Source organism: Coregonus clupeaformis, chromosome 1 (assembly GCF_020615455.1).
Source record: "Coregonus clupeaformis isolate EN_2021a chromosome 1, ASM2061545v1, whole genome shotgun sequence".
Lineage (NCBI taxonomy): Eukaryota > Metazoa > Chordata > Actinopteri > Salmoniformes > Salmonidae > Coregonus > Coregonus clupeaformis.
This window is the reverse complement of record NC_059192.1, coordinates 4,157,658-4,185,157: the sequence shown is the minus strand read 5'-3', so window position 1 is coordinate 4,185,157 and position 27,500 is coordinate 4,157,658. Positions and strand designations below refer to the sequence as shown.

The 27,500-nt window shown below is 47.0% G+C and overlaps 1 protein-coding gene across 7 annotated transcripts in view; it reads left to right on the top strand.

Moving 5' to 3' along the window:
* The window catches only part of tacc2 (transforming, acidic coiled-coil containing protein 2), a 272,493-nt gene that overhangs the window by 125,941 nt on the left and 119,052 nt on the right, over positions 1 to 27,500 (top strand). For all 7 annotated transcript variants that reach the window (XM_041893422.2, XM_041893506.2, XM_041893345.2 and 4 more), the window contains one exon: positions 7,932 to 8,609. In XM_041893422.2, coding sequence (XP_041749356.2) covers positions 7,932 to 8,609 — 678 coding nt within the window. The remainder of the gene's footprint in view (positions 1 to 7,931; positions 8,610 to 27,500) is intronic.

The window sequence follows — 27,500 nt, the reverse complement described above, 5'->3', positions numbered from 1 at the left end:
CACATAGGTTATTTTCTAAATGAGAAGTTGTTTTTTAGGGGCAGTTGCTCTTTAACTAAATCAGTCTGGTACTGGGTTGTTCTGTCTATAGTAAACATTAGTGGTAGCTTAACTTCAAATTCCCCTTCAAAGTCCCTTCTCCTGCCATGTAAGAGGTTCTAGACACACCTTGAGAAACCGCAGACACCCTTGACAGCCTTTGAATGGCAGAATGTCTGGTGATCTGAATAGCAGTGTGTTTGTGTCTGTGTTTTAAATACTTAGCTGTCTAAATATCTTATTTGAATGGCAGCGTGTCTGTATGTCTGTGTGACAGTCAGTGTGGTCATCAGTGATGATGTTGTACTTCAGAGAGCACTGTTGAAGAAGGAGGTGGCCCACGTTTTAGTGCCAAGAGACTAGTTGCCATGGTAATTGATAATAGTTCCGTATGCATCTTCTACAGTGAATGAGAGAGATCATCTAAATTGCTGTCATCCGTTTTACCAGCCAGCCAGATGTATGATAACGCTTCACTATTAGAGAAGGAGGAAAACTAGTTGAATGGATGAAAAAGTGTCTAATAAACAGAAGTGTGACAGTGTGACAGTGTGTGTGTGTGTGTGAGTGTGAGTGTGAGTGTGAGTGTGTGAGTGTGAGTGTGTGTGTGTGTGTGTGTGTGTGTGTGTGTGTGAGTGTGTGAGTGTGTGAGTGTGTGAGTGTGTGTGTGAGTGTGTGTGTGTGTGTGTGTGTGTGTGTGTGTGTGTGTCTGTGAGACAGTGTGATTGCTACCTGCCTCCTACACCACACAGAACAGGAGTGGTGCTGTTGATATTATTAATAGCTGTGAAAATGCACCACACTTTCCCCCGTTGACCAGACCACCAGATACTTCAGCTCAGCATAGCTGCTATCAGCAGTTTTTTTTACTGCAGTCTGTTTGTCATTAAACAGTCACTCTGTCTGTATGTGTTCGTGTGTGTTCGTGTGTGTGTGTGTGTGTGTGTGTGTGTGTGTGTGTGTGTGTGTGTGTGTGTGTGTGTGTGTGTGACTGTTTGCGCACAACACATCATTGTCACGAGTTGCTAAGCCAGAACCCAGAAGCAGACCAGGACAAGGTAAGTTGAAACGAAGGTGAGTGTTTATTACAATTTCAAGAGTGATGCTGAATAATCCAGGGAACAGAGCGGGCGGCGTTGATTAGTTGTTGGGGGTGCAGTGGTTGATCCCATCCTGGGTCGGCAGCCGCCGACCACCAGGCAGAGGTTGGATGAAGGTTCCGGACGGGTGACTGCAGATGGAACAAAACGGGGGTAAGTAAGCAACAAACCAACAAGGTGCAAAAACAACAAAACTAACGCTAGGCTCTAAGACTGATACTCTGGTAAACCTACTGTTCATGGCTAACGATCCGGCAGGGAATGGATGTTAGGCCAGAGCCTAAGAAGGGTGATGATCAGGACCAGGTGTGCAGATTGCTGATGGGATGCAGGTGCGGAAATCAAGAGAGCTCCCCGGAGCGTTCCCGAACCCTCGGGAAACTGGAGATCACGAACAGAAAAACTAGTCACCAGACAGGACCCGACTCAGACTGCCGGGATCGTTACAGTACCCCCCTCCGACCGAACGCCACCGGGCGGACTCCCGGAGCGCCAGGATGGAGGCGGTAGAAGTCACTGATGAGGTCAGCATCTAGGACCTGTCGCCGCGGAATCCAACTCCTCTCTTCAGGACCATACCCCTCCCAGTCCACGAGATACTGGAAACCCCGGCCCCGCCGTCTGGAATCCATGATGCGACGCACCGTGTAGGCAGGACCACCTCCGATCATCCGAGGAGGAGGAGGAGGAGGCGGAGGAGGCAACAGAGGACTGAGGAAAACAGGCTTGAGGCAGGAGACATGAAAGGTGGGATGGACTCTGAGCGTCCTCGGGAGTTTGAGTCGAACTGCCACCGGATTGATCACCTTCTCCACCACAAACGGACCAATGAACTTCGGTAACAACTTCCTAGACTCAGTCCGTAACGGAAGATCCCGTGTGGCCAACCAGACCCTATCTCCGATGGAATAGGTGGGAGCGGGGATCCGGCGACGATTCGCCTGGAGCTGATACCGGTCCGAAACTCTAAGGAGTGCCTTTCTGGCCCGATGCCAGGTCCGGTGGCAACGACGAATATGGGCCTGAACAGAAGGCACTGAGAGCTCCTTCTCCTGAGAAGGGAACAGGGGAGGTTGGTAGCCATACAGGCACTGGAAGGGAGACATCCCAGTGGCAGATGTAGGGAGAGTATTGTGGGCATACTCAACCCAAGGCAACTGAGAGACCCAGGAGGTGGGGTTGGAAGAGACCAGGCAGCGTAGCGTGGATTCCATCTTCTGGTTGGCTCTCTCCGCCTGACCATTGGATTGGGGGTGAAAACCAGATGTGAGACTGACTGTAGCTCCAATGGCCAAACAGAAGGACTTCCAGACAGCAGAGGTAAACTGAGGGCCACGGTCGGAAACGATATCACTGGGCAACCCGTGGACCCTGAAAACCTCCCTCACCAGGATCTCGGACGTCTCCGAGGCAGAGGGAAGCTTGGCAATTGGCACAAAGTGGGCGAACTTGCTGAATCTGTCCACGATAGTCAGAACGACCGTGTTCCCCTCAGAAGCGGGCAACCCAGTGACGAAGTCCAGGGCCAGATGCGACCATGGTCGCCGGGGAATAGGAAGGGGGTGAAGTAGTCCAGAGCTGGGCCGATTGGTACTCTTATTCTGCGCACACACTGGACAGGCAGCAACAAAACCCCGAGTATCCTCGGCCATGGCAGGCCACCAAAAACGTCTGCGAAGAAACGCCATTGTCCGAGCCACGCCAGGGTGACAAGCCATCTTGCTGGCGTGGGACCATTTGAGGACAGCAGGACGAACCGACTCAGGCACAAACAACCGACCGGGTGGACCGTTACCGGGACCGGGCTGAGTCCGAAGGGCCGCCAGCACCTCCTCCTCAATCTTCCACATAACTGCTCCCACGACGCAGTTCCGGGGGAGAATTGTCTCGGTCTTGGACCCACTCTCCTCCGTCTTGGAGAACATCCGGGACAAGGCGTCCGCCTTGCCGTTCTTAGATCCAGGTCGGAACGTCAGGGAAAACTTGAATCGTCCGAAAAACAACGCCCACCTGGCCTGACGGGAGTTGAGACGTTTAGCCGATTGCACGTAAGCAAGATTCTTGTGGTCAGTCCAGACAATAAACGGTTGCTCCGCCCCTCCAACCAGTGGCGCCACTCCTCCAAGGCAAGTTTCACCGCGAGAAGCTCCCGGTTACCCACATCGTAATTCCTCTCCGCAGGCGAAAGGCGACGAGAGTAGTAGGCGCAGGGATGGAGTTTACTGTCCGTGGAGCATCGCTGCGACAGGATGGCGCCAACTCCCACATCAGACGCGCCCACTTCAACGACGAACTGACGGGCCGTGTCCGGTTGAGAGAGAATCGGTGCGTTGGTGAATCGCCTCTTCAAATCCAGAAACGCTCGATCCGCCTCCGGATTCCACTTGAAGGTCCTGATACTGGAAGTCAAGGCAGTTAACGGAGCGGCCACACGGCTGTAATCCCGGATGAATCTGCGGTAGAAATTCGCAAACCCCCAAAAATCTCTGGAGCTGCAATCTCGTACCGGGCTGGGCCCATTCCAGAACCGCTCTAACCTTCTCCTGGTCCATCCTAATCTCTCCCCTGGAGATGATGTAACCGAGAAAGGATGTCGTGTGGGCGTGAAACTCGCACTTCTCGGCCTTCACGAACAGGCGATTCTCCAACAATCGCTGCAGAACCTGCCGGACATGCTGGACGTGGTCGGAAGGTTCCTTCGAGAAGATCAGAATGTCATCCAGGTAAACAAACACAAAGAGACCGATCATATCTCTCAGGACGTCGTTCACCATACTCTGGAATACCGCTGGAGCATTGGTCAGTCCAAACGGCATCACCTGATACTCGAAGTGACCCATCGGTGTATTGAAACCCGTCAACCACTCGTCCCCCTCTCTGATCCGGACCATGTGATACGCATTGCGTAGGTCTAGCTTGGTGAACACCGTAGCACCCTGTAAGGAGTCGAAGGCAGAACTCATCAAGGGCAGGGGATACTTGTTCTTGACCGTGATGTCATTCAACCCCCGATAATCAATACACGGTCGAAGAGAGCCATCCTTCTTACCCACAAAGAAGAATCCTGCCCCCAGGGGTGATGACGAGGGACGAACGAGACCAGCAGCTAGGGACTCCTTGATGTAGGTCTCCAAAGCCTCACGTTCAGGTCGGGAGATACTGTATAACCTTCCCTTGGGGTAGACAGCTCCAGGGAACAGGTTGATGGCACAATCATATGGTCGGTGGGGAGGGAGTGACAGAGCCTTCTGCTTACTGAACACTTCCCCCAAATCGTGATATGTCTCGGGAACCAGGGACAAATCTGGGGGTTTAGCCTCAATCACCTGACTGGGAACCGAATGGGGGCAGGCAGTCTTGAGACAGTTAGCATGACAATCAAGGCTCCAACTCGTTACCTTGCCCGTCACCCAATCGAACGTGGGATTGTGTTCCTTCAGCCAGGGGTATCCAAGGACCAGAGGAACATGGGAAGACGGCAGAATGAAGAATGAAATCATCTCAGAATGATTCCCCGACAACCGCATCTTAACCGGTTCAGTCCTCATCGTGATACGTGCCAGACTACTGCCGTTCAGAGTGGTAGCTTCAATGGCTTCCGGCAATTGCTCCTTGGAAAGCCCCAGCTGTTCCACCAACTCGGCATCTAGAAAGCTTCCATCGGCACCTGAATCGATAAAGCGTTAATCGCTAAGCTCTGATTCCTGTTCATAAGGGTAGCCGGGAAACGGGGGTCTGACAGAGGTATTGAGAGGTCGAAACTGGCTCGCTAAAAGTCCTCCCAACTTTAGCGAGCCGCGCAGTTTGACGACCCGACTGGAACCTGAGAAGCTGATCGGTTGGACGGAACCCATTGCTTCTCCCTCCTTCGCTCTCGGACTCGATTATCCACCCGAATAGACAAGGCTACCAAGCTGTCCAGGTCACTAGGCTCCGGATAGGAGATCAACTCATCCTTGAGCTGCTCCGACAGACCCTGGTAAAAGGCCGCTTGCAGAGCCTCCTCATTCCACCCACTCTCCACAGCCAACGTCTTGAACTCGATCACGAAGTCGGCCACGCTGCGAGTTCCTTGGCGAAGCGAAAACAGGCGCCTAGCTGCGTCCCTCCCTCGGACGGAATGGTCGAAGAGCTTCCTCATCTCGGCCGTGAACCCCTGGTATGAAGCCATGCAGGGATCCTGTCGTTCCCAAACGGCTGAAGCCCACTCCAGCGCTCGACCACGCAGCAACTCAATCACAAAGGCTATCCTAGCCTTGTCTGTGGCATAAGAGTAGGGCTGTAGATCGAACACTAATCCACACTGCATAAGGAAGGAACGGCATCTTCCCAGCTCCCCCTCATATTTATCCGGCGTCGGAACCTTGGGCTCACGGAAGGACACAGCTTCAGAAGCGGCAGGCGAGATGGGTGAAACCGGTAGTGGATCCTCCACCGGACACTTGCGTTGGTTCTGGACCTCCGTCAGACCGGTAGAAAGGTTCCGAACTGACAACGCGATCTCCTGTAGTACCGTGCTATGATGGCCCAACATCTTCTCCTGCTGGGTAATGGCATGGCGAACAGAGTCCAGGTCCGCTGGGTTCATTACTGGCCGGATCGTTCTGTCACGAGTTGCTAAGCCAGAACCCAGAAGCAGACCAGGACAAGGTAAGTTGAAACGAAGGTGAGTGTTTATTACAATTTCAAGAGTGATGCTGAATAATCCAGGGAACAGAGCGGGCGGCGTTGATTAGTTGTTGGGGGTGCAGTGGTTGATCCCATCCTGGGTCGGCAGCCGCCGACCACCAGGCAGAGGTTGGATGAAGGTTCCGGACGGGTGACTGCAGATGGAACAAAACGGGGGTAAGTAAGCAACAAACCAACAAGGTGCAAAAACAACAAAACTAACGCTAGGCTCTAAGACTGATACTCTGGTAAACCTACTGTTCATGGCTAACGATCCGGCAGGGAATGGATGTTAGGCCAGAGCCTAAGAAGGGTGATGATCAGGACCAGGTGTGCAGATTGCTGATGGGATGCAGGTGCGGAAATCAAGAGAGCTCCCCGGAGCGTTCCCGAACCCTCGGGAAACTGGAGATCACGAACAGAAAAACTAGTCACCAGACAGGACCCGACTCAGACTGCCGGGATCGTTACAATCATGTCCATTTTGTTTGAATGTACAGTATACCTACTCTGACAGGAAGTCTGCTTCTGGTCACTGCCAATACAGCAGTACAGCCCCTAACACTGTGTGTTATTGTTAGTAAAGCCGTCTACTGATGTGTGGAGCAGCAAACTCCATCATCATCATCTACACATGACCACTGGACTGCCAGCTTCTAACCATATCATAACCTTTCTCTCTCTCTCTCTCTCTCTCTCGCTCTCTCTCTCTCTCTCTCTCTCTCTCTCTCTCTCTCTCTCTCTCTCTCTCTCTCTCTCTCGCTCTCTCTCTCTCTCTCTCTCTCTCTCTCTCTCTCTCTCTCTCTCTCTCTCTCTCTCTCTCTCTCTCTCTCTCTCTCTCTCTCTCTCTCTCTCTCTCGCTCTCGCTCGCTCGCTCTCTCTCTCTCTCTCTCTCCCCCCTCTCTCTCTCTCTCTCGCTCTCGCTCTCGCTCTCTCTCTCTCTCTCTCCCCTCTCTCTCTCTCTCTCTCTCTCTCTCTCTCTCTCTCTCTCTCTCTCTCTCTCTCTCTCTCTCTCTCTCTCTTTCTCTCTCTCTCTCCTCCCCTCTCTCTCTCTCTCTCTCGCTTGCTTGCTCTCCCTCCCTCCCTCTCTCTCTCTCTCTCTCTTTCCCTCCTCTCACCATTTCTTCAGGGCATATCTTTCAGTATGGAAGGCAGTTGTGACGTGGCCTTTTTTCTTTGTCAGGCAGCAATGTTCAGAGTTGGTCACATTTACTGACATATTATGTACTGTCTGCCTTAGTACGCTGGCTGTACGAAGTAGCTTTACTCAATGGTACAAGAACTGGCTCAGCCAAGGACAATTAGTAGTAATCAATTCTGTGGTGATAAGTTAAATATAAATAAATAAACGTTGGTTTGTTTTCATCCTGCATGGAAGTTTCCTAGAGAGAGAAATGTTGTTAGATGTCGACTGTAGTTTCTAGCTCCACCCTTCAGAAGAAAGCTTCCTCTACTCCCTCATTATCTGTTATTAAGTCTCTGTAGAAGGGAGGGAGGAGAAACCCAACGGAGACTCTGTTTTCTGTCTGAGGGAGAGAGAGAGAACATAGTGAGGCTGTGAGAGGCCAGCTATCTGACTATGATGTAGAGTGTTGATGTATTACTATTTATAGATCTTTAACTAACAGGAGTCAGCCAGCTACCCCCGGGGCCCCCGGCCCCTGGCCCCCGGCCCCCAGCCCCCTGCCTCCCACCCCCAGCCCGGTGAGAACCACAACAGCTGCCTGTCAGATTATATCTAAAGTTTAGTCCTTCCGATAAGACTGGAAGGCTGAAGGGCTGAGGGCTGGATTTGGGCCAAACACACTCCACTACCAGGTGTCCACTGTTGACAGACTTGCACTACAAACTCGTTACGTTAGCTACTGGCTGGATTTAACGCGTTCTTTTTTTCTGGTTTTGTATTTAAACTGAGACTGTTCATTTGTCCAAGTTGTGGTCTGACAAGAGTTTGGGGTTAGGGTTATGGTTAGGGTTAACCGTACAACCATACCAAACCATACCTACTATACCCAACCATACCATACCATACCATACCAAACAGCCAACAATCATGTGTATGTTTCTGTGTATAGTTTGTGTGTTTGGTTATTAACCCACTTGTCTCCCTCCTGTTCCGTCCAGATCCTCCCTGACTGAGGCTGAGGAGAGGAGTGAGCCTCCCCCTGTCACCTCCTCTCCACCTTCTCCCACGTCTCCTGGACCAGTCTTCCAGTTCCCTCCTGCCCTCCCTACCTACCTTCAGGAAGACTTTCCCACCCCTCCTCCTACTCCTCCAGAGAGGCTGCCCCCAGAGCCCCAGTCTACTGAGCCCCACATACCCCCTCCTGCACCCCCACAGGCTCCAGCAGAAGCCCCAGCAGCTCCGGCTTCCACACCAGCCCCAGCTTCTTCCCCATTAGCCCCGGCTTCTTCCACACCAGCCCCAGCTTCTTCCCCATTAGCCCCGGCTTCTTCCACACCAGCCCCAGCTTGTTCCCCACCAGCCCCAGCTTCTTCCCCACCAGCCCCGGCTTCCCCACCAGCCCCGGCATCCCCACCAGCCCCGGCATCCCCACCAGCCCCGGCTTCCCTACCTGCAGCCCTTGCAGCAGCCCCGGTTTTCCCGCCTCTACCTCTACCTCCACCCCATGAGAGTCAGCACACTACCTTCACCACCCCTACATTCTCTGAACCTCCGACAGAAGCCCCAGCCTCCCTACCTCGACCTCCACTCCCTGAGGAGGACACCACGTCCACCCCTGCAGCCTGTGACCCCTGTGACCCCTGTGACCCCTGTGACCCCTGTGACCCTACACCCAGGTATGGTTACCTCTATGTTACCTATACTGGACCAGAGCCATATACAGTACAGTACATATATATGTATATGTAAATATACACTACCAGTCAAACGTTTGGACGCACTCTTGGCATTCTCTCAACCAGCTTCACCTGGAATGCTTTTCCAACAGTCTTGAAGGAGTTCCCACATATGCTGAGCACTTGTTGGCTGCTTTTCCTTCACTCTGCAGTCCGACTCATCCCAAACCATCTCATTTGGCATGAGGTCGGGGGATTGTGGAGGCCAGGTCATCTGATGCAGCACTCCATCACTCTCCTTCTTGGTAAAATAGCCCTTACACAGCCTGGAGGTGTGTTGGGTCATTGTCCTGCTGAAAAACAAATGATGGTCCCACTAAGCCCAAACCAGATGGGATGGCATATCGCTGCAGAATGCTGTGGTAGCCATGCTGGTTAAGTGTGCCTTGAATTTTAAATAAATCACAGACAGTTTCACCAGCAAAGCACCCCCACACCATAACACCTCCTCCTCCATGCTTCACGGTGGGAAATACACATGCGGAGATCATCCGTTCATCCACACCGCATCTCACAAAGACACGGCGGTTGGAACCCAAAATCTCCAATTTGGACTCCAGACCAAAGGACACATTTCCACCGGTCTAATGTCCATTGCTCATGTTTCGTGGCCCAAGCAGGTCTTATTGGTGTCCTTTAGTAGTGGTTTATTTGCAGCAATTCGACCATGAAGGCCTGATTCACACAGTCCCCTCTATACAGTTGATGTTAAAATGTGTCTGTGACTTGAACTCTGTGAAGCATTTATTTGGGCTGCAATTTCTGAGGCTGGTAACTCTAATGAACTTATCCTCTGCAGCAGAGGTAACTCTGGGTCTTCCATTCCTGTGGCGGTCCTCATGAGAGCCAGTTTCATTGGGCACTTGATGGTTTTTGCGACTGCATTTGAAGAAACTTTAAAAGTTCTTGAAATGTTCCGTATTGACTGACCTTCAGGTCTTAAAGTAATGATGGACTGTCGTTTCTCTTTGCTTATTTGAGCTGTTCTTGCCATAATATGGACTTGGTATTTTACCAAATAAGGCTATCTTCTGTATACCCCCCCCTATCTTGTCACAACACAACTGATTGGCTCATTAAGAAGGAAATAAATTCCACAAATGAACTTTTAAGAAGGCACACCTGTTAATTGAAATGCATTCCAGGTGACTACCTCATGAAGCTGGTTGAGAGAATGCCAAGAGTGTGCAAAGCTGTCATCAAGGCAAAGGGTGGCTACTTTGAAGAATCTTAACTATAAAACATATTCTGATTTGTTTAACACTTTTTTGGTTACTACTTGATTCCATATGTGTTATTTCATAGTTTTGATGTCTTCACTATTATTCTACAGTGTAGAAAATAGTTAAAATGAAGAAAAACCCTTGAATGAGTAGATGTGTCCAAACTTTTGTTTGGTACTGTATATATATACAGTATGTATAGACAGTATATCTCTGTACTGGACTAAATCATGATGTTGCTTTGGTTGTCATTGCTTTGCTCCCAGTCTGTGAACATTACAAATGAGGCAGTAAAGCTGGGGTACTCTGTCTTTTTGGACTGGGAAGAATCCTTGTGGCTTGGCAGAGCAGCGGTATTGGGCAGAGGACTGGCAAAATATTGGACTTAGTGAAAATCAAACATAATGTGAATAGGCTTGTTGGCTGTGATATTTAGGAAGACCAATAGGCTTGTTGGTTGTGATAGTTAGGAGGGCCAATAGGCTTCTTGGTTGTGATAGTTATGAGGGCCAATAGGCTTGTTGGCTGTGATAGTTAGGAGGGCCAATAGGCTTGTTGGCTGTGATAGTTAGGAGGGCCAATAGGCTTCTTGGTTGTGATAGTTAGGAGGGCCAATAGGCTTGTTGGCTGTGATAGTTAGGAGGGCCAATAGGCTTGTTGGTTGTGATAGTTAGGATGGCCAATAGGCTTGTTGGCTGTGATAGTTAGGAGGACCAATAGGCTTGTTGGTTGTGATAGTTAGGAGGGCCAATAGGCTTGTTGGCTGTGATAGTTAGGAGGGCCAATAGGCTTGTTGGCTGTGATAGTTAGGAGGACCAATAGGCTTGTTGGCTGCGATAGTTAGGAGGGCCAATAGGCTTGTTGGTTGTGATAGTTAGGAGGGCCAATAGGCTTGTTGGTTGTGATAGTTAGGAGGGCCAATAGGCTTGTTGGTTGTGATAGTTAGGAGGGCCAATAGGCTTGTTGGTTGTGATAGTTAGGAGGGCCAATAGGCTTCTTGGTTGTGATAGTTAGGAGGGCCAATAGGCACATTTTGTTTGTCACTACACAGCTGATTCATATCATCCAAGCTGGATGATGAGTTAATCATTTGAATCAGCTGTTAGGGAGAAAACCAAAACGTACACCCCGTTGGGTCCCCAGGACCAGGATGAGGAAACACTGGGGCCTACCTGGCAACAAATAGTAATGAACCTGAACCAACCTGGGTAATGACCTTATCCGTTGAACCTGAACCAACCCAGGGTAATGACCTTATCCGTTGAACCTGAACCAACCTGGGTAATGACCTTATCTGTTTAAGCTGAACCAGCCTGGGTAATGACCTTATCGGTTGAACCTGAACCAACCTTGGTAATGACCTTATCCGTTGAACCTGAACCAACCCAGGGTAATGACCTTATCCGTTGAACCTGAACCAACCTGGGTAATGACCTTATCTGTTGAACCTGAACCAACCTGGGTAATGACCTTATCGGTTGAACCTGAACCAACCTGGGTAATGACCTTACCTGTTGAACCTGAACCAACCTGGGTAATGACCTTATCTGTTGAACCTGAACCAACCTGGGTAATGACCTTATCTGTTGAACCTGAACCAACCTGGGTAATGACCTTATCTGTTGAACCTGAACCAACCTGGGTAATGACCTTATCTGTTGAACCTGAACCTACCTGGGTAATGACCTTATCTGTTGAACCTGAACCAACCTGGGTAATGACCTTATCTGTTGAACCTGAACCAACCTGGGTAATGACCTTATCTGTTGAACCTGAACCAACCTGGGTAATGACCTTATCTGTTGAACCTGAACCTACCTGGATTAAATAAGAAACTACACCTCAAAGGCTTAACCCAGGTTCAGGTTCAACAGATAAACATGACTACTGCTCATCAAGGAGGCATCACCAATGGATGTAAAAGTGAGTTAAGCACAGATCTCAAGTTTGGTTGTGGTTCTGTATATCTCTTTATTAACCCTTTACACTCGTACCTGTTGAAAATGGCAGATTTGGGCACTGATAAACGCCTAAATTGGAACACAGTGGCTGTGCAGTAACATGCTATACATGACGTCAGATCACAGTGGCTGGACAGTAACATGCTATACATGACATCAGAGCTCAGTGGCTGGACAGTAACATGCTATACATGACGTCAGAGCTCAGTGGCTGGACAGTAACACGCTATACATGACGTCAGAGCTCAGTGGCTGGACAGTAACATGCTATACATGATGACATCAGAGCTCAGTGGCTGGACAGTAACATGCTATACATGATGACATCAGAGCTCAGTGGCTATACAGTAACATGCTATACATGACGTCAGAGCTCAGTGGCTGGACAGTAACATGCTATACATGATGACATCAGAGCTCAGTGGCTATACAGTAACATGCTATACATGACGTCAGAGCTCAGTGGCTGGACAGTAACATGCTATACATGATGACATCAGAGCTCAGTGGCTATACAGTAACATGCTATACATGATGACATCAGAGCTCAGTGGCTGGACAGTAACATGCTATACATGATGACATCAGAGCTCAGTGGCTATACAGTAACATGCTATACATGATGACATCAGAGCTCAGTGGCTGGACAGTAACATGCTATACATGATGACATCAGAGCTCAGTGGCTGGACAGTAACATGCTATACATGATGACATCAGAGCTCAGTGGCTATACGGTAACACGCTATACATGACGTCAGATCTCAGTGGCTGGACAGTAACATGCTATACATGATGACATCAGAGCTCAGTGGCTGTACAGTAACATGCTATACATGATGACGTCAGAGCTCAGTGGCTGGACAGTAACATGCTATACATGACGTCAGAGCTCAGTGGCTGGACAGTAACATGCTATACATGACGTCAGAGCTCAGTGGCTGGACAGTTACATGCTATACATGACGTCAGAGCTCAGGCTCTGCGCTCCACAGCCGCTGTCTGGGTTTTGAGCCGTTCTGAACTTGAGCACCTTGCGTGACAAGAAGCTGCCCCCCATCCCTCCCGCTAATTGGGCAACTTGCTGTAAATTAAGAGGACTGGATGTATTTTGAAAGGCGTTGAGGATTATAATAAATACCACTTTGATGTCATACAAGACAAACACCTGTGAGTCCAAAATGTGCCACTTCACATTTCCGTATCATAAAACTCATGTTTTAACATACAGTGTTAACGCTAATGATCACTATGTTTCATGTACGGTTCCAAGATGCCGTGGCGTGACACCCTGGGTTGTTCTGAACAGAATGAGCCCGTGTTTGTCTATTTTGAAGAAAAATCTGCCGAGGCACACGCTCCTGAATGAGCACCGAATATGATTGCCTGAACTGCGTTGTGAAAGCCTGACTTATTTAATAACTTAGCTAGTCGTGTTGGCAATAGAACAAGCTTTCAAATGATGCCCACCTGACCCAGATTGGGATTTATAAATGGATAGTTTTTTGGATTTCCTAAACAACAACAGTAATTGTGTGAGGGGCGGGGATCCAGGGCTGTGTTCCAAACAAAACAACTATAAGTGTGCTTGCTCTAGTTCCTCAACGGAACAGCTAGGAGAGCTAAAAAAAAAAAGCATCTTATAGTTGAAGACTCTTCTTTGAGTCATCCAAGTGCATTGGAATTACTTAGGAACTGTGCACACTTTGGAGAGATGTGTGGCCACTTGGAGACACCAGTTAGTCCTCTCACTCAAACCCTTGTCATTTTTTTTTGTCTTACGTTGCACCTACCCCCCACATTTTCCAGGAATATTCTTATCTTGTGACTGAATGTATCCAGAGTATTTTCTGATTTCATTATCAACAAATGCGGTGAAAAGTACAGTGAATCTAAAATGGACATAAAATCAACAGTGTAATGATTGGATTGAGTCTTGTGTCCTCACCTTTGGTCTAGTAATTTTCCCATAATCTCCAAACTGTTCCCTTTCAATTGCTACCATGGTTATCCATATGCTTTTCATATTTCTTCTGTATGAAACATTTCAATGTAGGCCTATCCATGTAGGCCAATTCCCACCAGTGTAAAGGGGAAAATAACCGACAATGGAAAATAGATAATATGCTCACAGTCAGATTGTTGTGTTCCTCGAGAGCAGTTGAGTATTGAATACCTGTAATAAAGTCCATGAGATTGACGGCACAATGAAGTCAGTGCCTGTCTGTCACTGATAAGGAGCATTAGGACTTATTGGGCTTAATGCCATTTGATGAGTTTCATCTAGATCACTTAATAGGCGGTCAATCAATACTGCTGCCTCAGCCAACCTGTGTGGTGCCTCTGTTGTTTAAAGCTAGAGTGCTTGAGACAATAACAAAGTGGGCACCCTGCCTGGATAGATGTAACTACTCTCAAATGTACAGACAGAGCAAGGACTGACCGTCCATGATATCAAAATGATAGTTTTACGCATCTGTTTAGGCTAGGTTTTCATAAAACAGTTTTTGTTTTTTTACGAACATTGGAGTAGAACAAGCTTTTATTTTGGGTTCTGATGCGGTACGACAGTTGAACTAAGCTCATGAGGCATTTCTAAGTTCTATAATGACTCAAATATAAATGTACTATTCTTCAAGAATCAGTGTGTGTATATCATTAATATATCATTCATTTATAAATCAAAAAAAATTATGTAGCGCCTAAGGATTCTAAGTTTAATGACTCATACGGTGTAAACATACATTGGTGATCTATTGTGTGGTCCTCTGTAGCTCAGTTGGTATAGCATGGTGCTTGCAACGGCAGGAATGTGGGTTCGATTCCCGGGATCACCCATACGATAAATGTATGCACGCATGACTGTAAGTCCCTTTGGATAAAAGCATCTGCTAAATGGCATATATTATTTATTACACTGAGTGTACAAAACATTAGCAACACCTGCTCTTTCCATGACATAGGCTATCCAGGTGAAAGATATGATCCCTTATTGATGTCACTTGTTAAATCTACTTCAATCAGTGCAGATGAAGGAGAGGAGACCGGTAAAACAAATATTTTTCACCTTGAGACATGGATTGTGTATGTGTGCCACTCAGAGGATGAATCGGCAAGACAAAATATTTAAGTGCCTTTGAACCGGGTATGGTAGTAGGTGCCAGGCGCACCGGTTTGAGTGTGTCAAGAACTGTAACGCAGCTGGGTTTTTCATGACCCTAAGCATGATGGGATGTTAATTGCTTAATTATCTCAGGAACCACACCTGTGTGGAAGCACCTGCTTTCAATATACTTTGTATCCCTCATTTACTCAACAACAATTACCAGTCGAATTACAGATACCAGCTTCTCCCACAACAAGTACCAGTCGAATTACAGATACCAGCTTCTCCAACAACAAGTACCAGTCGAATTACAGATACCAGCTTCTCCAACAACAAGTACCAGTCGAATTACAGATACCAGCTTCTCCAACAACAAGTACCAGTCGAATTACAGATACCAGCTTCTCCAACAACAAGTACCAGTCGAATTACAGATACCAGCTTCTCCAACAACAAGTACCAGTCGAATTACAGATACCAGCTTCTCCAACAACAAGTACCAGTCGAATTACAGATACCAGCTTCTCCAACAACAAGTACCAGTCGAATTACAGATACCAGCTTCTCCAACAACAAGTACCAGTCGAATTACAGATACCAGCTTCTCCAACAACAAGTACCAGTCGAATTACAGATACCAGCTTCTCCCACAACTACCAGTTGAATTACAGATACCAGCTTCTCCCACAACTACCAGTTGAATTACAGATACCAGCTTCTCCCACAACTACCAGTCCCATTACAGATCATATATTCTCCAACAACAACTACCAGTCCCATCTTGACCACTTAAATAGAATAATGCCAGCTTTAGTGCGGTGGCACTCAATGGTAACAGTAACCCCATTGTTCTCTCTGAGAACTCATGTATTTCAAATGCAATTGGGTGCACTTGACAGTGATGCCTTCATTTAAACTTTTCCATTAAGAGAATGTTTGGCATTGAACATTCTGCTCCAGTACTTCTAGATTAGAATATGACTCATTTGTTGTCATTGAGTTGATGAGAGAGAGAGAGAGAGAGAGAGAGAGAGAGAGAGAGAGAGAGAGAGAGAGAGAGAGAGAGAGAGAGAGAGAGAGAGAGAGAGAGAGAGAGAGAGAGAGAGAGAGAGAGAGAGAGAGAGAGAGAGAGAGAGAGAGAGAGAGAGAGAGAGAGAGAGAGAGAGAGAGAGAGAGAGAGAGAGAGAGAGAGAGAGAATTTGTGTGTGTGTGCTTGCTTGTATTATTATCCTTGTGGGGACAGTTCCCAGGTCCGCACGAGGACAAAGGCCATTTTAGGGTTAGGGAAATAGGATTTTTAATGGAAATCAATTTTAGGTCCCAACAAGGATAGTAAAACATATGCTGTGTGTGTGTGGGGGGGGTTCTATTGTTGTGGGGAACTAAAATCCACAAAAGTCCCCACAAGGATAGTTAAACAAGGAAAATTCTGCCTTGTGGAGACATTTCCCACGTCCCCATGAGGACAAAAGCTATTTTAAGCTTAGGGGTTTGATTTAGGGTTAGGTTTACAATTATGGTTAGGGTTACAATTAGGGTTAGGGTAAGGGGTTAGTGGTTAGGATTAGGGTTAGGGTTAGGAGTTAGGTTTAGGTTTAGTGTTAGGGTAAAGGCTAGGGTTAGGTTTAGGGTTAGAGGTTAGGGAAAATAGGATTTGAATGGAAATTAATTTGTAGGTCCCCATGAGGATAGAAGAACATAACGTGTGTGTGTGTGTGTGTGTGTGTGTGTGTGTGTGTGTGAGTTGACTTGATAAGTCCATAGTGACTTGTAATCGTGTTTTTCCATCATGTACTTCCATATTCAACCAGCAGAGGGTGGGCATGACCCAATGATGTCATATCACCACCGTCAGAGGACTCACAGCCCTGCTGTCTGCGCTATGCAGTTAGGTGCTGCAGACCATAGAAACACAACCCATAGATCAGGTTTCCCCATTCAAATTGATGGTGGCATAATGGGTGGACTGGCAGCCATTGCGAGTGTAACCATAGGAGACAAACAGGAAGCAAAAGCATTCTATTTCTATGGTGCAAAGTGCATAGACAATCCCAGCTAAGACACACACTATACATACAAAAGTATGTGGACACCCCTTCAAATTAGTGGATTCGGCTATTTCAGCCACACCTGTTGCTGACAGGTATAAAATCGAGCACACAGCCATGCAACCTCCATAGACAAACATTGGCAGTAGAATGGCCTTACTGAAGAGCTCAGTGACTTTCAACGTGGCACCGTCCTAGGATGCCACCTTTCCAACAAGTCAGTTCATCGAATGTCTGCCCTGTTAGAGCATCCCCGGTCAACTGTAAGTGCTGTTATTGTGAAGTGGAAACGTCTAGGAGCAACAACGGCTCAGCCGCGAAGTGGTAGACCACACAGGCTCACAGAACGTGACTGCCGAATGCTGAAGCGCGTAGTGCATAAAAATCGTCTGTCCTCGGTTGCAACACTCACTACCAAGTTCCAAACTGCCTCTGGAAGCAACGTCAGCACAAGAACTGGCAGTCCGACGGACAAATCTGGGTTTGGCGGATGCCAGAACACTACCTGCCTGAATGCCTAGTGCCAACTAGTTTGGGCTAGGCCCCTTAGTTCCAGTGAAGGGAAATCTTAATGCTACAGCATACAATTACATTCTAGACCATTCTGTGCTTCCAACATTGTGGCAAGAGTTTGGGGAAGGCCCTTTCCTGTTTCAGCATGACAATGTCCCCTTGCACAAAGCAAGGTCCATACAGAAATGGTTTGTCGAGATCGGTGTGGAAGAACCTGACTGGCCTCCGCAGAGCCCTGACCTCAACCCCATCGAACACCTTTGGGATGAATTGGAACACCGACTGCGAGCCAGGCCTAATCGCCCAACATCAGTGCCCGGCATCACTAATGCTCTTGTGGCTGAATGGAAGCAAGTCCCTACAGCAATGTTCCAACATCTAGTGGAAAGCCTTCTCATAAGAGTGGAGGCTGTTATAGCAGCAATGGGGGGACCAACTCCATATTAATGCCCATGATTTTGGAATGCCATGTTTGACGAGCAGATGTCCACATACTGTTGGTCATATCATTTAATTTACCTCATCAGTCCATCTCATCCACTACTATGTATTAAAGATGCACGATGCATAAATCGCTCTGCCATTTCGCCTAATTTCAGTTTATGTGACAAAACAAGCAGTCCTTGTGTAGAGAATCATTGTACCATTTCGACTGCTGTGAAATACACTGAACAAAGATATAAATGCAACATGTTTCATGAGCTGAAATAAATAAATAAACATGTCCATACACACAAAAAGCTTATTTCTCTCAAATGTTGTGCACAAATTTGTTTACATCCCTGTTAGTGAGCATTTCTCCTTTGCCAAGATAATCCATCCATTTGACAGGTGTGGCATATCAAGAAGCTGATTAAACAGCATGATCATTACACAGGTGCACCTTGTGCTGAGGACAAAAAAAGGCCACTCTAAAATTATGCAATGTTGTCAGACAACACAATGCCACAGATGTCTCAAGTTTTGAGGGAGCGTGCAATTGGCATGCTGACTGCAGGAAGGTCCACCAGAGCTGTTTCCAGAAAATGTAATGTTAATTTCTCTACCATAAGCCGCCTCCAAAGTCGTTTTTAGAGAATTTGGCAGTATGTCCAACCTATCTCGCAACCGCAGACGACATGTATGGCGTCGTGTGGGCGAGCGGTTTGCTGATGTCAACGTTGTGAACAGAGTGCCCCATGGTGGCGGGGTTATGGTATGGGCAGGCATAATTGCATTTTATCGATGGCAATTTGAACGCACAAAAATACTGTGACGAGATCCTGAGGCCCATTGTGAGGCCCATTTTTTAAAAGGTGTCTGTGACCAACAGATGCATATCTGTATTCCCAGTCATGTGAAATCCATAGATTAGGGCCTAATGCATTTATTTAAATTGACTGATTTCCTCATATGAACTGTAACTCAGTAAAATCAATGAAATTGTTACATGTTGCGTTCATATTTTTGTCCAGTATATATTTTCCTTCTCCAAAAATGTTATGTTTCAGCTGTTTGAAGCTGGTGTACAAAGCCAAAAGTAAAAGACGCAAAAATGAAACTTAAGAATGGGAAGCATAGAAATAATACACATAGAACAGATCTACTGCTTCTTAGACTTGCTTTCAATGTAGAATGAACGATCTATAACTCACATTTCTATGTGAATTTTGTTGGGTCGCCCAAAAAGTTACATATTGTAGCTTTAAATTATATACTTTTGCATATGTCATGTAGCATACTGTAAGCCTACCTGTAGACTTCCTACATCCTATTTGGCATTCATACCTTTATGATATCTGTGGTCCTCTGTAGCTCAGCTTGTAGAGCACGGCGCTTGTAACGCCAAGGTAGTGGGTTCGATCCCCGGGACCACCCATACACAAAAAATGTATGCACGCATGACTGTAAGTCGCTTTGGATAAAGCGTCTGCTAAATGGCTTATTATTATTATAACCACATATACAGTGGGGAAAAAAAGTATTTAGTCAGCCACCAATTGTGCAAGTTCTCCCACTTAAAAAGATGAGAGAGGCCTGTAATTTTCATCATAGGTACACGTCAACTATGACAGACAAAATGAGGAAAAAAATCCAGAAAATCACATTGTAGGATTTTTTATGAATTTATTTGCAAATTATGGTGGAAAATAAGTATTTGGTCAATAACAAAAGTTTCTCAATACTTTGTTATATAAGCTTTGTTGGCAATGACACAGGTCAAACGTTTTCTGTAAGTCTTCACAAGGTTTTCACACACTGTTGCTGGTATTTTGGCCCATTCCTCCATGCAGATCTCCTCTAGAGCAATGATGTTTTGGGGCTGTTGCTGGGCAACACAGACTTTCAACTCCCTCCAAAGATTTTCTATGGGGTTGAGATCTGGAGACTGGCTAGGCCACTCCAGGACCTTGAAATGCTTCTTACGAAGCCACTCCTTCGTTGCCCGGGCGGTGTGTTTGGGATCATTGTCATGCTGAAAGACCCAGCCACGTTTCATCTTCAATGCCCTTGCTGATGGAAGGAGTTTTTCACTCAAAATCTCACGATACATGGCCCCATTCATTCTTTCCTTTACACGGATCAGTCGTCCTGGTCCCTTTGCAGAAAAACAGCCCCAAAGCATGTTGTTTCCACCCCCATGCTTCACAGTAGGTATGGTGTTCTTTGGATGCAACTCAGCATTCTTTGTCCTCCAAACACGACGAGTTGAGTTTTTACCAAAAAGTTATATTTTGGTTTCATCTGACCATATGACATTCTCCCAATCCTCTTCTGGATCATCCAAAGGCACTCTAGCAAACTTCAGACGGGCCTGGACATGTACTGGCTTAAGCAGGGGGACTGCAGGATTTGAGTCCCTGGCGGCGTAGTGTGTTACTGATGGTAGGCTTTGTTACTTTGGTCCCAGCTCTCTGCAGGTCATTCACTAGGTCCCCCCATGTGGTTCTGGGATTTTTGCTCACCGTTCTTGTGATCATTTTGACCCCACGGGGTGAGCTCTTGCGTGGAGCCCCAGATCGAGGGAGATTATCAGTGGTCTTGTATGTCTTCCATTTCCTAATAATTGCTCCCACAGTTGATTTCTTCAAACCAAGCTGCTTACCTATTGCAGATTCAGTCTTCCCAGCCTGGTGCAGGTCTACAACTTTGTTTCTGGTGTCCTTTGACAGCTCTTTGGTCTTGGCCATAGTGGAGTTTGGAGTGTGACTGTTTGAGGTTGTGGACAGGTGTCTTTTATACGGATAACAAGTTAAAACAGGTGCCATTAATACAGGTAACGAGTGGAGGACAGAGGAGCCTCTTAAAGAAGAAGTTACAGGTCTGTGAGAGCCAGAAATCTTGCTTGTTTGTGGGTGACCAAATACTTATTTTCCACCATAATTTGCAAATAAATTCATAAAAAATCCTACAATGTGATTTTCTGGAAAAAAAATTCTCAATTTGTCTGTCATAGTTGACGTGTACCTATGATGAAAATTACAGGCCTCTCTCATCTTTTTAAGTGGGAGAACTTGCACAATTGGTGGCTGACTAAATACTTTTTTTCCCCACTGTATATACCTAGCCCAGTGTTTTAGAGAAGAGTCAGTCCATCTTAGAGATTTTGTAGAATATAGTTCTATATGTTTTCAGTTGTATCCTGGGGCAGGGCTGAACGAACTTGGCATACATACATTCATAACAACCCCTAGCCCAGTGAAGACAGTACCCAGGGAATATAGATAGTACTGAAGGCTAGAGATGATTGGTGCAGCTGCAGTAACTACTATTTATGATGATGTGTAAATAGAATAGAAGCAGAGAGGGAGGCAGCGCCCAGAGGGTAGCAACAAGGAGCCCTGCTATTGGCTGTGGAAGAGAGGAGGAGGAAGGAGGAGCCCTGCCATTGGCTGTGAAGGAGAGGAGGATTACTATAATGTATGTAATTGAAGAGACACCGTGACTTGGGAGAAAAACACACATCAGTGACAGAGTCTAGGGAGATAAAGAGGTATGGCAGGGTGACAGAGTCTAGGGAGATAAAGAGGTATGGCAGGGTGACAGAGTCTAGGGAGATAAAGAGGTATGGCAGGGTGACAGAGTCTAGGGAGATACAGAGGTATGGCAGGGTGACAGAGTCTAGGGAGATAAAGAGGTATGGCAGGGTGACAGAGTCTAGGGAGATAAAGAGGTATGGCAGGGTGACAGAGTCTAGGGAGATAAAGAGGTATGGCAGGGTGACAGAGTCTAGGGAGATAAAGAGGTATGGCAGGGTGACAGAGTCTAGAGAGATAAAGAGGTATGGCAGGGTGACAGAGTCTAGGGAGATAAAGAGGTATGACAGGGTGACAGAGTCTAGGGAGATAAAGAGGTATGGCAGGGTGACAGAGTCTAGGGAGATAAAGAGGTATGACAGGGTGACAGAGTCTAGGGAGATAAAGAGGTATGGCAGGGTGACAGAGTCTAGGGAGATAAAGAGGTATGGCAGGGTGACAGAGTCTATGGAGATAAAGAGGTATGGCAGGTTGACAGAGTCTAGAGAGATAAAGAGGTATGGCAGGGTGACAGAGTCTATGGAGATAAAGAGGTATGGCAGGGTGACAGAGTCTAGGGAGATAAAGAGGTATGGCAGGGTGACAGAGTCTATGGAGATAAAGAGGTATGGCAGGGTGACAGAGTCTATGGAGATAAAGAGGTATGGCAGGGTGATAGAGTCTAGGGTGATAAAGAGGTATGGCAGGGTGACAGAGTCTAGGGAGATAAAGAGGTATGACAGGGTGACAGAGTCTAGGGAGATAAAGAGGTATGGCAGGGTGACAGAGTCTAGGGAGATAAAGACGTATGACAGGGTGACAGTCTAGGGCGATAAAGAGGTATGACAGGGTGACAGAGTCTAGGGAGATAAAGAGGTAGGGCAGGGTGACATCTACTACAGGTGTTGTTCTTATTTCGAGCGGTAGGATTAGAAAGTAATTAGACTTGCACAAGCCTTTCTCCTGTTTCTGTAGTGAGACAGCTTGATGTACAGTACACCCCCTGGACAGGACACTAGTCTATCTCCTGTTTCTGTAGTGAGACAGCTTGATGTACAATACACCCCCTGGACAGGACACTAGTCTATCTCCTGTTTCTGTAGCAGCTTGATGTACAGTACACCCCCTGGACAGGACACTAGTCTATCTCCTGTTTCTGTAGTGAGACAGCTTGATGTACAGTACACCCCCTGGACAGGACACTAGTCTATCTCCTGTTTTTGTAGCAGCTTGATGTACAATACACCTCCAGGACAGGACACTAGTCTATCTCCTGTTTCTGTAGCAGCTTGATGTACAGTACACCCCCTGGACAGGACACTAGTCTATCTCCTGTTTCTGTAGCAGCTTGATGTACAGTACACCCCCTGGACAGGACACTAGTCTATCTCCTGTTTCTGTAGTGAGACAGCTTGATGTACAGTACACCCCCTGGACAGGACACTAGTATATATCCTGTTTCTGTAGTGAGACAGCTTGATGTACCAGTACACCCCCTGGACAGGACACTAGTCTATCTCCTGTTTCTGTAGTGAGACAGCTTGATGTACAGTACACCCGCTGGACAGGACACTAGTCTATCTCCTGTTTCTGTAGTGAGACAGCTTGATGTACAGTACACCCCCTGGACAGGACACTAGTATATATCCTGTTTCTGTAGTGAGACAGCTTGATGTACAGTACACCCCCTGGACAGGACACTAGTCTATCTCCTGTTTCTGTTGTATTAGGCAGCTTGATGTACCAGTACATTCCCTGGACAGGACACTAGTCTATCTCCTGTTTCTGTAGTGAGACAGCTTGATGTACAGTACACCCCCTGGACAGGACACTAGTCTATTTCCTGTTTCTGTAGTGAGACAGCTTGATGTACCAGTACACCCCCTGGACAGGACACTAGTCTATCTCCTGTTTCTGTAGTGAGACAGCTTGATGTACAGTACACCCCCTGGACAGGACACTAGTCTATCTCCTGTTTCTGTAGTGAGACAGCTTGATGTACAGTACACCCCCTGGACAGGACACTAGTCTATCTCCTGTTTCTGTAGTGAGACAGCTTGATGTACAGTACACCCCCTGGACAGGACACTAGTCTATATCCTGTTTCTGTAGTGAGACAGCTTGATGTACAGTACACCCCCTGGACAGGACACTAGTCTATATCCTGTTTCTGTAGTGAGACAGCTTGATGTACAGTACACCCCCTGGACAGGACACTAGTCTATCTCCTGTTTCTGCAGTGAGACAGCTTGATGTACCAGTACACCCCCTGGACAGGACACTAGTCTATCTCCTGTTTCTGTAGTGAGACAGCTTGATGTACAGTACACCCCCTGGACAGGACACTAGTCTATCTCCTATTTCTGTAGTGAGACAGCTTGATATACCAGTACACCCCCTGGACAGGACACTAGTCTATCTCCTGTTTCTGTTGTGAGACAGCTTGATGTACCAGTACACCCCCTGGACAGGACACTAGTCTATCTCCTGTTTCTGTAGTGAGACAGCTTGATGTACAGTACACCCCCTGGACAGGACACTAGTCTATCTCCTGTTTCTGTAGTGAGACAGCTTGATGTACCAGTACACCCCCTGGACAGGACACTAGTCTATCTCCTGTTTCTGTTGTGAGACAGCTTGATGTACCAGTACACCCCCTGGACAGGACACTAGTCTATCTCCTGTTTCTGTAGTGAGGCAGCTTGATGTACCGTACACCCCCTGGACAGGACACTAGTCTATCTCCTGTTTCTGTAGTGAGACAGCTTGATGTACCAGTACACCCCCTGGACAGGACACTAGTCTATCTCCTGTTTCTGTTGTGAGACAGCTTGATGTACCAGTACACCCCCTGGACAGGACACTAGTCTATCTCCTGTTTCTGTAGTGAGGCAGCTTGATGTACCGTACACCCCCTGGACAGGACACTAGTCTATCTCCTGTTTCTGCAGTGAGACAGCTTGATGTACCAGTACACCCCCTGGACAGGACACTAGTCTATCTCCTGTTTCTGTAGTGAGACAGCTTGATGTACAGTACACCCCCTGGACAGGACACTAGTCTATCTCCTATTTCTGTAGTGAGACAGCTTGATATACCAGTACACCCCCTGGACAGGACACTAGTCTATCTCCTGTTTCTGTAGTGAGACAGCTTGATGTACAGTACACCCCCTGGACAGGACACTAGTCTATCTCCTGTTTCTGTAGTGAGACAGCTTGATGTACCAGTACACCCCCTGGACACGACACTAGTCTATCTCCTGTTTCTGTAGTGAGGCAGCTTGATGTACCGTACACCCCCTGGACAGGACACTAGTCTATCTCCTGTTTCTGTAGTGAGACAGCTTGATGTACCAGTACACCCCCTGGACAGGACACTAGTCTATCTCCTGTTTCTGTAGTGAGACAGCTTGATGTACCAGTACACCCCCTGGACAGGACACTTGTCTATCTCCTGTTTCTGTAGTGAGAAAGCTTGATGTACAGTACACCCCCTGGACAGGACACTAGTCTATATCCTGTTTCTGTAGTGAGACAGCTTGATGTACAGTACACCCCCTGGACAGGACACTAGTCTATATATTGTTTCTGTAGTGAGACAGCTTGATGTACAGTACACCCCCTGGACAGGACACTAGTCTATCTCCTGTTTCTGTAGTGAGACAGCTTGATGTACAGTACACTCCCTGGACAGGACACTAGTCTATCTCCTGTTTCTGTAGTGAGACAGCTTGATGTACCAGTACACCCCCTGGACAGGACACTAGTCTATCTATTGTTTCTGTAGTGAGACAGCTTGATGTACAGTACACCCCCTGGACAGGACACTAGTCTATCTCCTGTTTCTGTAGTGAGACAGCTTGATATACAGTACACCTCCTGGACAGGACACTAGTCTATCTCCTGTTTCTGTAGTGAGACATCTTGATGTACAGTACACCCCCTGGACAGGACACTAGTCTATCTCCTGTTTCTGTAGTGAGACAGCTTGATGTACAGTACACCCCCTGGACAGGACACTAGTCTATCTCCTGTTTCTGTAGTGAGACAGCTTGATGTACAGTACACCCCCTGGACAGGACACTAGTCTATCTCCTGTTTCTGTAGTGAGACAGCTTGATGTACAGGACACCCCCTGGACAGGACACTAGTCTATCTCCTGTTTCTGTAGTGAGACAGCTTGATGTACAGTACACCCCTGGACAGGACACTAGTCTATCTCCTGTTTCTGTAGTGAGACAGCTTGATGTACAGTACACCCCCTGGACAGGACACTAGTCTATCTCCTGTTTTTGTAGTGAGACAGCTTGATGTACCAGTACACCCCCTGGACAGGACACTAGTCTATCTCCTGTTTCTGTAGTGAGACATCTTGATGTACAGTACACCCCCTGGACAGGACACTAGTCTATCTCCTGTTTCTGTAGTGAGACAGCTTGATGTACAGTACACCCCCTGGAGAGGACACTAGTCTATCTCCTGTTTCTGTAGTGAGACAGCTTGATGTACAGTACACCCCCTGGACAGGACACTAGTCTATCTCCTGTTTCTGTAGTGAGACAGCTTGATGTACAGTACACCCCCTGGACAGGACACTAGTCTATCACAGGGCCTTAACCCCAATCCATCTCCTTAATGCTAAGTGCCAAGCAGAGACGCATCAATCCCATTTTAACAGTCTTAGAACTCACAACCTTCCAATCTCAGGATAGCAACCCTGTGAGCGGGTCTTTTGGGATAGAAACAGAGAGAAGCAGGTTCTTGGCAAATGAAAACCAATGCCCTAGGCTCCTTCAGACATACAGACGTACTGCCAGAGACAAGAGTGAACAGAAGGGCTGTGTGTATATGAGAGATGGATAGACCTGCTTGGGGCTGAAATAAGCTGCACCTATCTCTCATTATATCTATCTTACTGACTGCTACTGACTGTTACTGACTGTAGGTAGATTGAGAGGATTTAGTGGGATATTCAGATTTCTCAAGTCTTTATCTAAGAAAGCTTTACTCCTCAGTGAGGGAAGATCTCATACAGTCGTTGTCCATATAGGACTGTACCTCCATGAAAACCATATGCTTCCTCCAACCTAACCTTGCTTTAGGGCTAAGAACCAACCCTCTTCATCTGCTGTTGAAGCACATCCAGTGACCCAGATTCACCATGCACACCAAGGTTATGAATCTTTCACAAAAACCTGCCACAGAAATAACTTCCAGTGCCCTGCCTCGCTTGAAAGATTTATTCCCTTACTTTTCTCAGCCGCTGAGGGGTTAGCAGAAGTGCAAGGGCTGATGTCGCTGCTACTCTCTGAGAGACTGTGTGTGTGTCGTTTGTGTGTGTGTTTATGTGTGTTTATGTGGTCCTCATGCAGTGTGAAGCGTTTTTTAATCACAACACATAAGTGGTTCCCGTCAACCATTCGGTCGTGATATTTCAGTGTTAAGCTAAGTCTATGGGCTTTGATACAGACCGCTGATGGAAACTGACCAGCACATTCACACAACTATCTTGATGCTTTACTTTGGACTGTTTTAATGTCTATCGCTGCCTCCCTTTATTTTAAATTTCGTTACTGTAAAAGGGGTCTGTTTGTGGATCAATTTGTCCTTTCCAGTTGTATGTGTTTCTCGTAGTGACTACTAGACTAGACTACTACTAGACTATTGCCCTTTTTGCCCTATTGGGCTTTGGACTATTGACTGACGGTAACAATCCCATCAGGACCATTGATGTTGAACGTCTTGTGTGAATACTTAAGTGATAATGCCCTCGAAGCCGGTGTTTTGGAGGATATATATTGGCACCGGTGTTGTTTCGTATCGGGCCGGGCAAACCGTGCCAATAAAATCCTCCAAACATCGGCTTCGAGGGCATTATCACTTCTATACAACGGGGTTACCCAACATATTCAAATAATGATTGACATATTTTCATTAAACATTTTATTTGGATGAATTTATTCATACTATTTCATCCTTCCGC